We start from the raw sequence: 15,957 nt of genomic DNA on the forward strand, positions 1-15,957 counted from the left end.
GACGTGTCCTGTAGGTGCCTGCTCTGCCAGCTACGTTCAGCTTGGTGCCTGATGTGGCCTCTGCAAGACTTTGGAGCCCTGGGGTAGGGGACAAAGCATTCAATCACAGGCAATCAGAAATGGAGTGCACGCAGCCCCTTTACAAGTCCCCTAAATCCTAGATATTGGCAGACATAGAAAATTAATTTCTCATGGGATTTTTCAAGCCTGCTCTGTTTGATTTTCAGTGGTTCTGGTAAAGCCACCAATTACGGCTGTAGCAAGAAAAGAAAAAAAAGGAGCTTTGAGATTTTCTCTGGAAATGAAAATGATGTTGCCTGGAAGCAGAGATAGGGACTCGTACAGGGAGCGTGTGGCGAGGCAGAAAACGCACCCTTTCCTGGATTAGAGTTCACCTGCAAGGGAAACGCAGCAGAAGGACACAGGCTAGGGAGCCATGGTGAACAGATTCTGTTTCTGTGTGGCTCTGGGTGATGAGGGTCTTCCCACTTCCTGGCCAACAGCCCTTGCTCTGCAGTGTGAGTGCAAGGAATTTCAAATTAGGAACTCTAGGAAGGGATCATTCTGTATCTCCTGCTTATCAGGTCTTGGACCAAGCCGTTGTTTGATCAAGGGCACCCATGGGGTACTTGTGTTTCCGTTATCAAGACAGTGTGGATAGGTGTCACATCTCTGTAGCCTTCAGAGTTACATTCAAGGGGTAAGCCTTGAAACCGCCCTTCAAGCACATCCATGGTGCCCCCCAGACCTTGATTCCATACTTGATCTCGTCTGTAAGTGCTTAATTTGACCGTGATCCCATTAGCTCAGCTGGGCATGATGCTGTGTGGCCAATTTCCTCCTTCAGAAATCTCCTGACTTGTGCCCCTCATACCTGTTACTATAAATTTCTTTTCATTCTGCCAACTTGAAATCCCTTTTTGCCCTTATGCACATTGTAACTCTTTCCATTAAATATCCCAGGGCCCAGAAATTCAGATGAGTCAACTTTCTCATCAAAATTTTCTTCCTGAATCAATTGCACTTCAATTTTGTAGATAACCTAAGCGCTTTGATAGATGCTTCACATAGATCAAGATAATATGCTCCCAGACTCTAAGTACCTACTGAGACATGTACTCCTCAGCATCTAGCAGGTCACACGTGCCCAAACAGTGTTTCGGGCAAATCCTAAAGCGTGAAGGAGGTAGGGATGAAAGATAGTGGAAAGGTAAGAGTCTATCGCAAAGATAGATTAATAATACCCAATGTGTTGAGAAACTTGGTAGAAAAGGATCATGTTGCGTTGCACTTAGAGTATTTGTCACTATAGTATCAAATGGACATTTTGAGAGCCCCTTTCACTATACATCACCATGGCCTGGGCTTTGGGGATGTTTTCTTTCTATCCAGTGCCAGTCCTCCTTTCATGTAGACAGCAGTGTCTATCTAGTTCCATTTAGAAGGCATGGATTGCCTGAGGCTCTTCACACCAACCACGAAAGTGTCTTATTGATGGCCTGGGCTGACTCATGGATGTGGTAGCAGATGGATGAACTAGCTGTGCAGGGCTTCTCAGGGTTATAGCATCTGCCAAACCCCTTCCCTCACTTATTTCCCATTTCCTCTTCCTCGGATACTGTTTTATTTTCATAACTGGACTTATAACGTCAACACCTAACCTAATGCTTTTTCCTTGCCAAGAGCATTTCCAACAAAAGCTGTTGCCAACAGGTCAGACGGATGGAGACCCACCGTGTTTCAACTTTTCCTCCTTGCCAGTCCCCTGACCTTTAGTTGTTGATTTGCAGAGGATATTCTGGGAGTAACTTTTTTTTGCTAGCATCTCTACATCTAACTCTTGTGTTTTGCAATAAGTCCACCACCTCGGAGGACACAGGCTCTCAGTCCCTGAAGTGGTTTTGTTTTGTTTTATGTAGGAGATAAGGAAGAGCTAGTATGAAGTTTTCTACAGGGAGGCAGCAAGAGAGACAGGCTGTATTCCCATGAGATGCTAAGGAGCAAAGAGTTCAAGGGAAGTAGCTTGTTTCAGCAACAGAATACCAACACTCCTGCATCAAGTGCCCCATAAAGACTTCTAGAACAAAGAGTCTGGCAGGAGAGTGGTAATTATGCAAAGAATGTGGTACTTAGTTCAGACCCCACCACTTTCTAACGCCAGACTTAAAGGGCAAGTTGAGATGGATTTAATTTAGCAATCCACTGTTGGTTATCTACCATGGGTCACATGTAAATGAAAAAAAAAAAAACCCAGCATTTTCTTGTTCCCCATTTCCTTTTGATCACAAGAATTTGACAAGGTCCTGGCAATCAAAAGAGCCCCAAGACCCTCTAACAGTAGACAGTGATCATCTAGAAGTGTAGAAGTAGAGGACACACTCATTTCTTTGTAATCCTGAGATGTGCTGCCTTTAAAGGACAGAGTAAGTGATGGGCCCACAGAGAACCATGGAAAGCCAGGCCAGTCCCCAGAGAGATCTACAAGCTCCCTACCCTCTTGAAATGTCCATTAACTGCATAAATCATTTTCAACTCAGATGCAGTCGTGGAGTTTGACATCATGAGTGTCTATTAACCCCTCAGAATTCATTAGCAACGGTACTCAACTAAAGGCTGGCCCACGTACAACAGATCCTGAGCTTACATTCCAACCAGTCCCCATAGGTTTATAGGCTCTACGGAGAAAACTGTTTCCTGCCACACTTTTCTTGTCCAAAATACGGCCAGCATTTCTAGGAACACATTGGTGTTGCTTGAACATTCACTTAGCAGGATCAAAACTGGGGTAAGCCCATTTGAATTAGGAAAAATAAGAGCACCTTGCGGATGCACTTTTTAAGGTTATTTAAGGCCATGTTCAGATTGTTCCCCTTCTTTAGTGGCGTTGTCCAAAGTTAGACATATAACTGAAATGCTTCTGTGGATGGCACATCGTGCTGTGTAGAGGATCAACCTAGTTAGGGGAGGACAAGGTAATATTCTTCTATGCAAAAATAAAATGAAAGGAAGTGGGACTCAGGCAGCACAGCCAACCTATATTCTCCCTTCCTGAGGACTTACTAAATTTAGAGCACAGCGACCTTCTAAATTGTCTCCAAGTACTAGATTTTTTTTTTTAAAATCTATATCCTTATCCAGGACTTCAGAAGCTGTGTCTTGCTTTTAATGATGCCCTGGTTTTCCCCAACTCCTAGATCCTTTGAACTGCAAGGTTAGATAGAGAGTGAGTCACCAGCTGGACCCAGAATCCGAGCTGCTCCAACCTAATAAAAATTTGATTCCAGGTCTAGTACTCTCCTCCGATATTAGTAAAATCTCTGCTGTTTAGGAGGGGAGTTTTGAGGGCCCAAAATCCTGCATTGGTGCCACTTAGCAGGGGTCAGATGGCATCGCCAAACCAGAATTCTTCCACAGATAAGATAAACATAGCGATCATTTGCCATGGCTGCCTGGCAGCAATCTGACTACTTCTCTAGAAAAACACCATCTCCCCTTAGGACAGAAAGTAGTCACTATTTCAAACATGCTCCAAAATGAATATTTCCAAACTGACCAATGCCAGGCAGCCATTCCAAAGAGAATCTGGGCTCAAGGTTTTCAAGGTGCAGACTTGGGGGGGGGGTCTATGAGGAGTTGTTTCCATTTTCTTAATCCTACTGACTAGTTTCTTCTCTGTAAGCAATCAAAAGCTTTCCCCATTTCTAAAGCCCAAAAGCAACTTGAACTCTCCTAAGCTCAGGCAGGCTTAGAGCAAGCACACTAGCACTTAAGCTCGAGGAGAAAGGAAAAAAGCAAACTCCCTACCCCCAGAGAAAGGGGAGAATGCAAAAAAAGGGTGACCCAATAAATGGTGATTAAGAAAACATAGTATCGGTACTGAGGGTTTTTTAGTTAGGTATTCACCTCATGAGCATGGGCATCTGAGTTTGGTCCTCAGATGCTTTTAGGTTTTTTTGTGGTATGCACTTGCAATCCCAGCATTAGAAGGTAGAAACAGGCAGATTCCTGGGGCCCAGCGAACAGTCAGACAGACAGCCTTCAGGTCAAACTCCAGGTCACCTGATAAAGGTGGACAGACTGATGGTGCTGGAGATGTAATGCCCAAGAGTGTCTTCTGGTCTCCACACGCAGGTGCACACATGTGCGCGCACACACACACACACGCATGCATGCGTGCGCACACATTAGCGTGCGCACACATGCACGCACACACACATGCATACACACAAATGCACGCACACAATGCACACATGCATATATACGCGTGAACGCGCGCGCGCGCACACACACACACAATCAGGATCCTTTATATGAAAGCTTTTGTTCTATCTTTCATTTTCCTCCAATGCTTTCTTTCTCTCCTTTCCTCTTTCATCCCCTCCTCCTCCCTCGAGCACTCCTATCCTTTCCTTTTCCTTCTCTCCCTTTCTCCACAGTTTTCAGAGCAGAACTGAGAAAACGAGAGTTTCTGTGTGAGGGGTAGAGAACAAGCAGGCATTGAGATGAGATGGAGGTGAGCCGGGAGCAGCTGGTGAGCTGGACACCACAACGCGCAGTCAAGAGCAGGCACCGTGGATGTCAGCCTGTCCCCGGAACCTTGCCTGGCTTGCCAGGGTGCTCTGGCCTGCCCTTGTTTGCTCTTGCAATTTTCTCAGGTCACGAGCACGTAAGACTGTCTTTGGGGACAATTATCTCTCCTCAACTTTAAAATCTTCCACACGAGCATGCCAGTCATTAGAAGAGAAGTTCTGGCTGGGATCTTGTAAAAACCCAAATGCAGGTTTACAGCCCTTGCAAAAAATAGCTACTTTATGACATCCTTTTTTCAGTCGCACCAAGAAGTGGGGCTGATCGTAGGGAACTTTCAAATAGGAACTTTTGATGGGAAGAGCAGCAAAATGAGATCCTCTGTCCATAGACGGTTTCCTCTCTGCTTTGAGGTGTACAAGTGACTTCACAATAGAGGTTAGTCCAAGCACACTCTGTTTTCCTCAAGAGCTTCAGACAAGTAAACAGACCTGAGGCTATATCCTGCCTCCCTCCCCCCCTCCCTCTCCCCCTCCCTCTCCCTCCCTCTCTCCCTCCCTCTCCCCCTCCCTCTCTCCCTCCCTCTCTCTCTCCCTCTCTCCCTCTCTATCTCTCTCTCTCTCTCTCTCTCTCTCTCTCTCTCTTCCTCTCTGCTCTCAAAGAAACATAACAAACATATAGATGTTCAGACTTTTAAGAAAACCTTGCTGGGCTGCAGGAAGGGGCCTGGGTGGACCACTCCGTGACACCACGCAAACCTACTAGTGTTCTCCTTCCCACATAGCAGAGCCAAGATGAGAACAGTATCCTCAGAGAGTGCATAGACACTGAACAAGGCCAAACTGTGATGCTCCTGAGAGCCCTGGGGTGGGTCTCCCAGACCTGACAGACCTGTGTACTTCACCTGGGAGACTTGATGGGATATTGGCATACTGGCAATGTCCATGTTGTAGACTTGAAAACTAGAGGCCAGAATGGATCTTTCATGAGTGAAAAAGTCCAAGGCAACATTGGGACAAAAAAGAAAAGAGTTCAAGTCACTGTTCCAATACCTGTCTCCCAAGAAACTTGGCATGTGGAACTAAGAGATAGGCTTCTCAGTTAAATTTTAATGACTAGCAATGACTTATGGAGTCAGAAGTAAGCATGCCATCAAAACATATAAATGCAATTCCCACCTCCCAAACCCCCTGGTTAATCCATTTTAACTTGATTACCTCGCCCTGTCATATGGTCCCTAATTTTATCAACACATTAATATATAACTTGTGCCTTGCATCTCTGCCATAATTCCACACTTCTCCCTGAGTGTTTTCACCATTGACCACTTGGAAGCCAGTCAGTATCATGTGCTCAGTCGCATGGCCTCTTGCCCACTGGCAGACCCTCAAAGTCTTCTACCTCCCGCACACATGAAACTTGTCTTCACAAGTGGATGAGCAGTGACACCCCAATCATCATTATCTCTGTCATTATTTTTCAGTCTCCTCTGTATCATTCAGGGACTGAAAAACAGCTTCAGAAACCCCTTCATTCCACACAGTCTCTGTCGCTGGACTAGCCTGGTAGACTTTCTCCATCATTCCCCACACAAGAGATTAGTAGAGGAGTCGAGAAAGGTGTGTAGAAGTAGCTAAAGAGTTCAGGAGCTATTTCACCCAGTCTTTATCTCAGACTGATCTGAAATACCAACATGTGAAAACGTAGAAAGCTATACACAGGGCTGCTTGACTGTGTTTGGGCAGGAAGAGCTGGGCTCTGGGTGATGTTCCCACAGAACAGATGGAAAGAAAACCTCCCAACATCTGTTCTGGTGTGCAGCAGGAGGAGTGCTGTTTGAGCTGGAACATCAAGACCAGTAATTATAAAAAGAAGGAAATGGAGGGAGGGAGGGAGGGAGGGAGGGAGGAAGGAAGGAAGGAAGGAAGGGAGGGTGGACAGACAGATCAAAGGAGATGAGGTGAGAAAGACAGAGACAGCTCTAAATGCTTAACCATTACCAGAGCCCTGATTAGCGGGCTGGTTTTTCCTCAAACCTATGAAGTAGCCAAGGTTGCATGGAGCTGGTTGGTTTTTCAGTGTTGGCATAAAATAATCACACATGTCTCAAAAGACAATGAGCAAAACGTAGACACCAATTAATGCTATGGTGTCTCACTGAAGACTCCCCAAAACTACCACTGGAAAGATCAGGAATCAGATCACAGGGTTCAAGTTCTGAGAGACCCCAAGGGGGACCATTTTAAGTCTCTAAGCAAAATCTTTCCACCTTGATCCACAAATTTTTGTGGAGTGTCTTTGAATCATCAAAGGTGAATGAGAGATGCTAGGTGACGGGTAGTATCTACCCATTTAATAATTAATCAGTTCAGAACATTTTATTTTGAAGTGAGCTAACTCAAGCCATAGAAAGGCTGGTTTCTGAGCCACCAAGAAATGGAATAGGAGCTATCAGAGATCTGGGACGGACCCACTCTCTGTTTTGACAAGATTGACTAATAAGGAAGGAAGTCAGTTGTGAGCCCCGTGGAGGACAGGGCAGACTGTGGTATGTAGCTCATACAGATGGGCAGGAAGACTAGGATAGCAGAGCGAAGAGTCCTGAGAGCATGGAGTTTGAAAGGCTACAGTCAAGAAAGTGACATTTAATCAGCAGAACTGCAAAGTCTTCTATAGGAGTTGTAGAAAATCATTCGCAACTCCTGTAAGGGATATGGCAATCTCAAGAGTGTGTGGGAAGAGAATATATATATATATATAAATTTTCTATACATAATATAATTTATATACATATAAAACTATCAGTGTCTGCACTCAGGCTGGTTGAATAAAGGACATTATTAGATTGCAAGCCTTTCATAAAAGAGAGCCCGAAGTATGGAATTACCTAGAAATTAGGCCCTGTGAGAAGTACTTGAGGATTTTAGAGAATGTAAACTAAGAAGAGAATACTCAGTCCCAAACATGGGAATAGCAATACTATTTGTATGGCCTCTTCCCATCACTATAGACAGGTAGAAAGTGTATCAAGATTTTCAGTACCAGAGAGGGCAACTATATCCTTGGAAAGTCAAGTGAGATGGAACCCACCTGTGACCCCTGGCTGAGACCAGATCAGGAGTGTAAACCAAGACTGGGCTATATAGCAAGATTGTCTAAAAGCAACAATTAAAGAGGATCCCAAAAGAATCTTAAGCCACTCCCCCACTTCCCATTTACTGAGGACTAGGCTATACCCAGGAGGCAAAAAAGGAAGAGGGAGAGAATGTGGATATTGAACAGGTGACCTCAGGCAAGATTGGAGAGTGTTCAGCTACAGGCTGAGAGCAGAGCCACGGTGCCAACTACCACTGGTGCCTGGAAGAACAGAAAGCCAATGTAGAGCTGAGGGCCTCGGAGAAGTCCAGTCATATCACAGCAAGAGAGAGAGAGAGAGAGAGAGAGAGAGAGAGAGAGAGAGAGAGAGAGAGAGAGAGAGAGAGAGAGAGAGAGAGAGAGAGTCAGTCAAAGGCCTAGCAGGAATCAAGAGCAGGCAGAATACCTAGAGTACCACAGGAACGCCCACTGAGCAACTAACTCAGTGCTGAAGATCCCTACTGCATGGGGTTGCTTTTGAGAGTGTCAATCAGAGGTTAGTCTCTTTCTCCCCAGATTGGCTCAGTCTGATGCACTAGTATCCTTGGATCATGTCCCTTAACCCTATGGAGCCAGGTGTCTGCTCCTTGGTGTCCCTGGGGTGGGGGGGGGCATCTTCCTCTCTTACTCTAATCCAGGTACTAGACACCGAAGCTGGGGTCGCTCCAGTTAGTATCTGAGCTGAGAAGAAACAAAACACAAGGTCCTATGGGGAGATGTTGGGGGAGCACTGAATTCTGGGTGTGCTGCACCATTAGGATGGCAGAGAAACTGTGTGAGCCACCAACAGTGGACATGCTACCTAGGACCCACGTCCTCATCTCTAACTGCCATGCAGTGATACTAGAGGAACTTATCTTGTACTCCTGAGATAAAAAGTGTGATGTGATACAAGTCCTTAGAACATGCTCCAGGGTCTCGTCACCCAAGCCCAAACTGTGCTGAAGAGTTGGGCTTCTTAGCTTAGTTCCAGAGAACTTGTAGAAGACAAGAATTTCAACTAGTACAACTTTTCCAAAGTTTCCAACTGAGATGGAAGCAGACCATGGTAGCTTAGATGGCAGGAAGACATCTGTTCTCAAGGATGGGCTTTAGGGTTGACTGGCATGGCTTTGGGGCCCAGTCCTAAAGTGATCTTAGCCCAGGAAGGAGACCAACCAGCTACAGCCAAGGTCTATTCAGTTAGAGGGGTACTTGAAAATTCTGTTCTCCTTTGTGAAGCCTTGGCACCCTACACGTTAGTGTGAAAAGCCCGCAAGGAGTGCTGGTGGCTAACCTGGAACAAAGATGCAATGTAATGGCTGATGGGCAGGGCTGGGTATCTACGTACATGCCCAGTGTGAGCTTAAGGCAAGTATTTACTCTGTAAAGTTCTGTCCTCTTCCTTAGCATATTGTACTAGCCACTGTTGGGTGTTACATGGAGCTAATTACTCCCCAGCTTCTGGCATCCCATAGATATATTTACTTTGTATGTGTTAAATCATTCAGGAAGAGTAGAGATTCATGCTATTTACTTCATCTTTGCAGACAAATATATAGACATGAGCTGGGAGATTCGGTACTATTTTGCTTCCTGTGTTTTTCCATGTGGGTGGAATAGAGGGGGCAAGTTTTGTCTTCCATACTGAACCCATCTGTGCACAAAGCTGGGGCCCCCACGTTGAGGCTTCCAAAGGGAACTGGCATGGCCTGGTGGCTTGTAGAATGGTCTCTCTGGGTCATCTGGGCACCAGGTGCCAGATAATTGATCTGAGATTGTCCCCATGTCTTTGCACATGGGACAAAACAGGCAAATTACAGCCCCCAGAGAAGGAGGTGCAAATGTCCCTGTGTATGGCTTTCTTCATCAAACAAATCCATTTCCAGAAAGTTCTATTCCTTGAACAGGTTGCCTAACATAAAATCAGAGAGCAGTGATATAAATAAGAGAGAGAGAGACAGAGACAGAGACAGAGACAGAGAGAGGAGACAGAGACAGCGAGGATTTTGTGTTCCAGGAAAGCAAACTTCACTTTTGCCAGGAGGGAACGTGTAAAAAGCATAAATCATACTTTAGAGCCATCTCTAAATAGTGTTACCAAATAAGTCGATCTGTCCTACAATATTCTGAGATATGACTTCTTGTGTCAGAGGTGATAACCAGGTCTCTATAAATAGTGTTTTGGGTGTGTGGGGGAGGGGTATTCCACAATAAAGTTTTATTTCTGAGTTTGAAATAAAACATCCAAGTTTGTAAAAAATCAGTGACCAACCTGAGGGCACAGAGCTCTAGAATGAACCCCTTTAAAGCGAGGCACAGTGACTTAAATTTTCCATTCTTGTCTTTCATGGGTAATGAAGAGTCAGTTTGTTCTACATAAATGATTTTTCCCAAATGTTAATTTTCTGAGTATTGAATATAAAACTGGGTTTTCTAGAAGTGATAAATAAATAGATTAGAATAAAAACTTTAATAGATGTCTGCAGTTTTATGGGCACAGGATCCTCATGCATCTTTCTGCTATAAATAAAAGCCATAAAAGAGTCTTATGTAGAAGAAATAAAGGAACCATAAGTGTAGCATTGGTAAACAAATGCACTTGAAATGGCTTGCCATCTGACTGGAGGGTTTGTTATGACCACATAAATGAGTTGATTTCTTCTAAGTGTATATTAATTATGAGATGTTGATCTTGTACTAACACCAGCTTTCTCTCCCCAGATGCAAAGAGCTTAGCTGAAATGCTCATGAGGTAAGAACACATGTTCTAATTGTTCCCCAGGCATTATGTGTCAAAGAACAGTTCCACTTTGCCTTGATTTTTTTCTTAATAAGAATAATCTGAAGTTAGAGGCATATTTTTAGAGGTATATTTTCATTTCAACATACGATTTCCATTAATATTCCAAAACATCCATGTAATGGGTGGCTGACTACATGGATACCGAATGACTGTTCCACATGGCTGCCGTGTGGGCTGGGTTCAAGCAGTAGGTTGTTGCTGCTGAATCAGGGATCAAGGGTGTGTTACGGAGAGCTTGAGTTTTGCTTCTGATTAGGTAAGCAGTCTCTGAGATTAAGATTTCTTTCTACAGAGTTAGCCCAGTTCAAGAAAAGCTACAAAGGAAAATGTGTTGTGCACAGAGCACCAAAGGCCACGGTGGACTGAGAGACCCTCCCCTTCAGTTCCTAGGTGCCTTCTGCACCCTTCTAGTTGTGTGCTATTGTCCCTGCACTCCAGGCCTCGCTGGAGCATGCGTATTTTATCCTCAGAACTGTGGCGTCCCCATTCATCACTGATGTGCAGATGCAATGAATAGGGGCCATGGAAGAACTGTCAAACATAAGCTGCATCCTTTCAAGCTTTACCTGTAAATGTCCACGGGACCGGTGGTAGACAATGGCATGAAGAGGAAGGGCATGTCATTTCCATGCCCACAGACTGCATTCTTCCTGTCCCCTAACCCCCAGCCCGTTGCCTCAAACATTCCCTCCCCTGTGCTTTCTAACCTCTGCACTCTGTAAAAATGGGAGCAGTGTGGGACTGAGCAGTTACATATGTGGGTTAATCAGATGGCATGTTACCTCTTCCCTAATACTCTTACTAAAGGCATTTTAATAATGTAATGATCAGTCAGGCGGTGGTAGCACACGCCTTCAATCCCAGCACTCAGGAGGCAGAGGCAGGTGGATATCTGGGAGTTCGAGGCCAGCCTGGTCTACAAAAGCTAGTTCCAGGATAGGCACCAAAGCTACAGAGAAACCCTGTCTCAAAAACAAAACAAAACAAAAATAATGTAATGATCAAATAAAAGGTGAAACAGGAAAATATGCATGTGGAAAACAAGAAAATTATCAGAGTCCCTAGTAGGCAGCGTGGGGTTGCCATTTTAGGTTGCCTTGATTGGGAGAAAAAGGATGAGCTGGAGCTCTTTCCACTCTACCCTCTGCGGTTGACTCCCACTTCCTGTCCATCTACACATATCAGCTGTCAATTTGTTATTCACCAGGAGTCCATGTCCTGTGTCACCAGTATCTTTGGCAGCATAGGAAGACTGGATGCCATTGGTGTCAGAGACATCATTGGAGATACTGTGTTTTAAACCTGCATGTATAAAGCAATAGTATGGCAGGAATCCAGGCAAACTCTGAAATGTTGGGTGGCAGTAATTAGATGAATGTTGATGTCATTTGCTAAGAACGGGAACGTAAAGGCAGGGTACAGGCATTTTGAATTTTAGTGATTTGAGTTTGGGAGCTGGTATTTATCAGAGCATGGGGCCTATGTGAGTCATGTAGAATTTAAAAGTTCTTTTCATAAATCAATGAATTTGTCCAATGGACAGATGGCTACAAGAGTCTGGGCTTGAATGAAAGGCAAACAAATCAAAGTTTCCTCAAAATATCTCCTTCAGGATATAGTTCTAATCAGAAAACATCAGACTTCTGTGAGAGATTCTGCACAAATCTGCATAAAACCCTTCACGGCCATGCTCAAGTTAACCCACATTGTTCGCTAAGGAAAGTCAGACGCCTTGCAGTCTCATATGCTGGATCTGGGCCCCTCCAGACTTATCAGATGAAGCATCTAGAAAGTAAAGATGCAGAAACTACTTGACTTATAACAACTGACTCAGCAGAACAAATTTTATAATGTAGGCTGGAAAACTATGAATTAATTGACATTTAAAATGAGGCAATCTCCCATACAGTTCTTTTTTTTCTTTCTTTCTTTCTGGCTGCTCTTGCAATAGCTCTGTCATATAAATAATCAATAGCATAAGTGATGAGAGCCGCCTGGAGCTCCGCATGGTTTGACCACTGCTTACCTCAGCTGCCCATTCGCAGGGACCGTTTTGCTAATCTGGCCCCCAGTAGGGCTTCTGCATTCTCCTGAAAAGTTGGAAGCAATTGCAGGATGCTTTTCCCCTGTTGTGTGGATTTTCCAGCCCCTCCTTCCCATTAGCATCTCTCCCAATGTCCTTGACGTGTTCGTATCCATAACTCACACACTTGTATTTGAAGGATGTGAGAAGCCATAGTCTGTGTTTTCTGTGTAGTAAGAATGATCCGAGTTTTGCTTCTTCTGAGAATCAGAATGCATGCCAGCGTAGCCTTCCCTGCTAGAAAGTAATAGTCATGGCAGATAGCGGAGTTGAAAGGTCACCTGCTGAGTAGGAGCGAATCATGGTCTTCCCCTGGTTATCAATTAATGTTAAGAACATTAAAACTAGCAACCATTACTACTTCGTATTGCTAATTTTACTTCTTTTTCAAAGAACGAAAGTGACTGGGAAAATTATTTACAAGCTCTTCTAAGAGGCAGGATTCACTGGGAAGGAGAGGCAGTGATGTTGTTATGCTGGGTCAGCTCCATCTTAGACTGACAGCCTCCCTGGCCAGGCCACCACAGACTGGGCAATTTAGTAACATTGTTTTGGAGGTGGCCTAAGAGGTCTAGGCTAGTCATATCCATCAATAAAAAGTACACCTCTGAGTTGTGGTTCCTAAACTGGATAACTTTTTTTTTTTTTTCTGGGCAGCTGAAGTCAGAAGCTCATGTTCTGGTCTTCATGGCCAACAGCTGACTTTCTCACCTTGGGCCCATAATCCTCTTCGCCTTCTGCTTCCCACCTGAACATGTTCAGAATTTTCGCTGCCTTTATCCTGTGTTGCTGAAACATGTTCTCCCAGGGCTTTGATTACTAAGCAAGGTTAGCTGTACTAGTCTGGGAACGAAGATGTGACCCAACACTACAATCACAGATACCTGGACCTCCTGAGGTCCCTGACTTAGCACTGCCACCATCACAAGGCTCCATGGTCCCATGTGTGCATTTCATCTTAACAAATACCCCAAAAGAAGAGAAATGCTACCAATTAGAACAACGGCTACCAATTCTCTTTGTTCCATTTTGATTTTCCTCCAAAGAACAACAGTGATCAACAAAACTATTTCCAAGTTCTTCTAACAGGTGGAACTCACTGAGAAAGAGAGGCAGTGATCTCCCCATGCTGGGTGACAACCCTGAAAGTAAGACTTTCTTTTCATTTGTTTCAGTAAAAATAGCTTAAAAAAAAAAAGAATAAAAAAGGAAAGCAAACCCGGACTGAGAAGACAGCTCAGTGGATAATGCACTCACTGTACAAACATGAGGGCCTAGGTTTGGATTCCCAGCGTTCACAGAAAAGCCAGGTGTTTCCACGGGTATCTGTAACCCCCAGTTACAGGGGTGGAGACGATCAGACACCAGGGCCTTGCTGGCAGCTGGCCTGGCTGCTTTGGTAGCACCAGGCTCAGTGAAAGGACATTGTCTTGTCTCAAAAAAATATGATGGGGAATAAAACACACCCTGATATCAACCTCTGGCCTCTAGGTGTGTATGCACAGACACATACATGCATGTGTCAGAGAGAGAGAGAGAGACAGACAGACAGACAGAGAGAAAGGGGAGAAAGAAAGACAGAGAAATAAAGGGAGGAAAAGAGAGAGACAGACAGACACAGAGATAGAGACAGAGAGAGAGAGATAGAAGGAGGAAAAGAGAGAGGGAGAGAGACAGAGAGAGAGAGATAGAAGGAGGAAAAGAGAGAGGGAGAGAGACAGAGAGAGAGAGAGACAGAGAGAGAGAGATAGGGGAGAAAGAAAGACAGAGAGATAGAGGGAGGAAAAGAGAGAGACAGACAGACAGAGAGAGAGAGAGACAGAGAGAGAGAGAGAGGGAGGAAAAGAGAGAGGGAGAGAGACAGAGAGAGAAGAAAAAGAAGAACATGTGTACACCAGCCACCAAGCTGCAGAGACCGCCGTGTGCTGAAGAGCTATCAGCTTAATCAGTGTCCAAAGACCAGCGTCAGCGTGGGAGCTGCTGCTTGAGAGAAGAAACCTCAAACTTAGATTTTAAACTAGCCTAGACTTTACATGTTCCGTATCCTTGTACATATAATCTCAAAACGTCCATCCAGATGTCACAACCAGGTATGATTCTGTCTGTAGTTATTTTATACTTCAGTCATTTGATCATATTGGAGCAAGTACATCTTCACTGGTACCCCTGAACTCACACACACCGCACACACATACTACTCAGATACACACACTTTTACTCATATTCATAGACATATAGACACGTATACACACACACACACAGACTTGCAAAATGCACACACCCATATACGCTCATACACAGGGGCACACACACTCGTACACAGATACACACACGTGCTGACACATGTAGCTCTAAGGAAATATGAAGACTTTAGAGAATTATTGTGACAAGGAAGTCACTGGGTGACCTGGGGACGACTGTCAGAAGGCTTCCTCCACTTTCCCTGTCGCGGTCATTTTAATCGAACAGCAAAATGTCAAATGGCTCATCAGGGGTCTTATTTTGATAGCTAACACATTCATCTGGGTCCTGTGCTTTGACATTTTTTTAAACCATCATTTTGCTTCCTTAGGAAAAACATGTAGAATGCTCTAGGTGTTGCCAATGGGTATCTGCTAACTACATTGTTTAAAGTTTTGCTGTGGCTCTAATAACCAATGGTGATAATTTCTGAGGATTGCCCTTTATATGTTAAACAATAGAAAACCAAACACGCCAGTAAAGATTAATATCATGAGACACCTTAGTTGGAGCCCAGCATTTTAAACCAGGAATGGTATCAACTACAGCTCAGCCTTTGGGACTAGGTTGCTAGGCTCATGGTGTGTCGCCCATGATAACGTGACATGTTTAGAATATACTTACAGGGGCTGGAGAGATGGCTCAGAGGTTAAGAGCATTGCCTGCTCTTCCAAAGGTTCTGAGTTCAATTCCCAGCAACCACATGGTGGCTCACAACCATCTGTAATGGGGTCTGGTGCCCTCTTCTGGCCTTCAGGTATACACACAGACAGAATATTGTATACATAATAAATAAATAAATATTTTTAAAAAAAAAAAAAAAAGAATATACTTACAGAGCACCTCCTTTGACCACCTGCTGTTGTGGGTTCTAGGGACATGGAAGGACCAGACCAGATGAGTATATCCCTGTGGAGCTGAGATTCCACTGGGAGAGACAGATAATGAACAAGATAAACCAATTACATATGTTTAATTGACTTGATTAAACATACACCGGAGAGTAATGGTGCCAAGAAAACTAAATTAAGTAGAGAATGGGGCTAGGGAGGGAGGGATTCCCCTGAAGGGTCAGCCTGGCCTACTGAGAAGATGACTGCTAGGCAAGTATCACAAGGACGTCGTGGGAGGGCTGGCGATGTGCTTCCTGCAAGGTTCTTCAGGGGGACAGAGGTCTCCCTCTCCA

The 15,957-nt window shown here is 44.5% G+C and overlaps 1 protein-coding gene across 1 annotated transcript in view; it reads left to right on the top strand.

Annotated features, from left to right (window-relative positions):
- Positions 1 to 15,957, top strand: part of Dscam (DS cell adhesion molecule) — a 445,545-nt gene that overhangs the window by 397,111 nt on the left and 32,477 nt on the right. The window contains exon 27 of the mRNA XM_038345563.2: positions 10,366 to 10,396. Within this exon, the coding sequence (XP_038201491.2) occupies positions 10,366 to 10,396 (31 nt within the window). The remainder of the gene's footprint in view (positions 1 to 10,365; positions 10,397 to 15,957) is intronic.

Source organism: Arvicola amphibius, chromosome 10 (assembly GCF_903992535.2).
Source record: "Arvicola amphibius chromosome 10, mArvAmp1.2, whole genome shotgun sequence".
Classification (NCBI taxonomy): Eukaryota; Metazoa; Chordata; class Mammalia; order Rodentia; family Cricetidae; genus Arvicola; species Arvicola amphibius.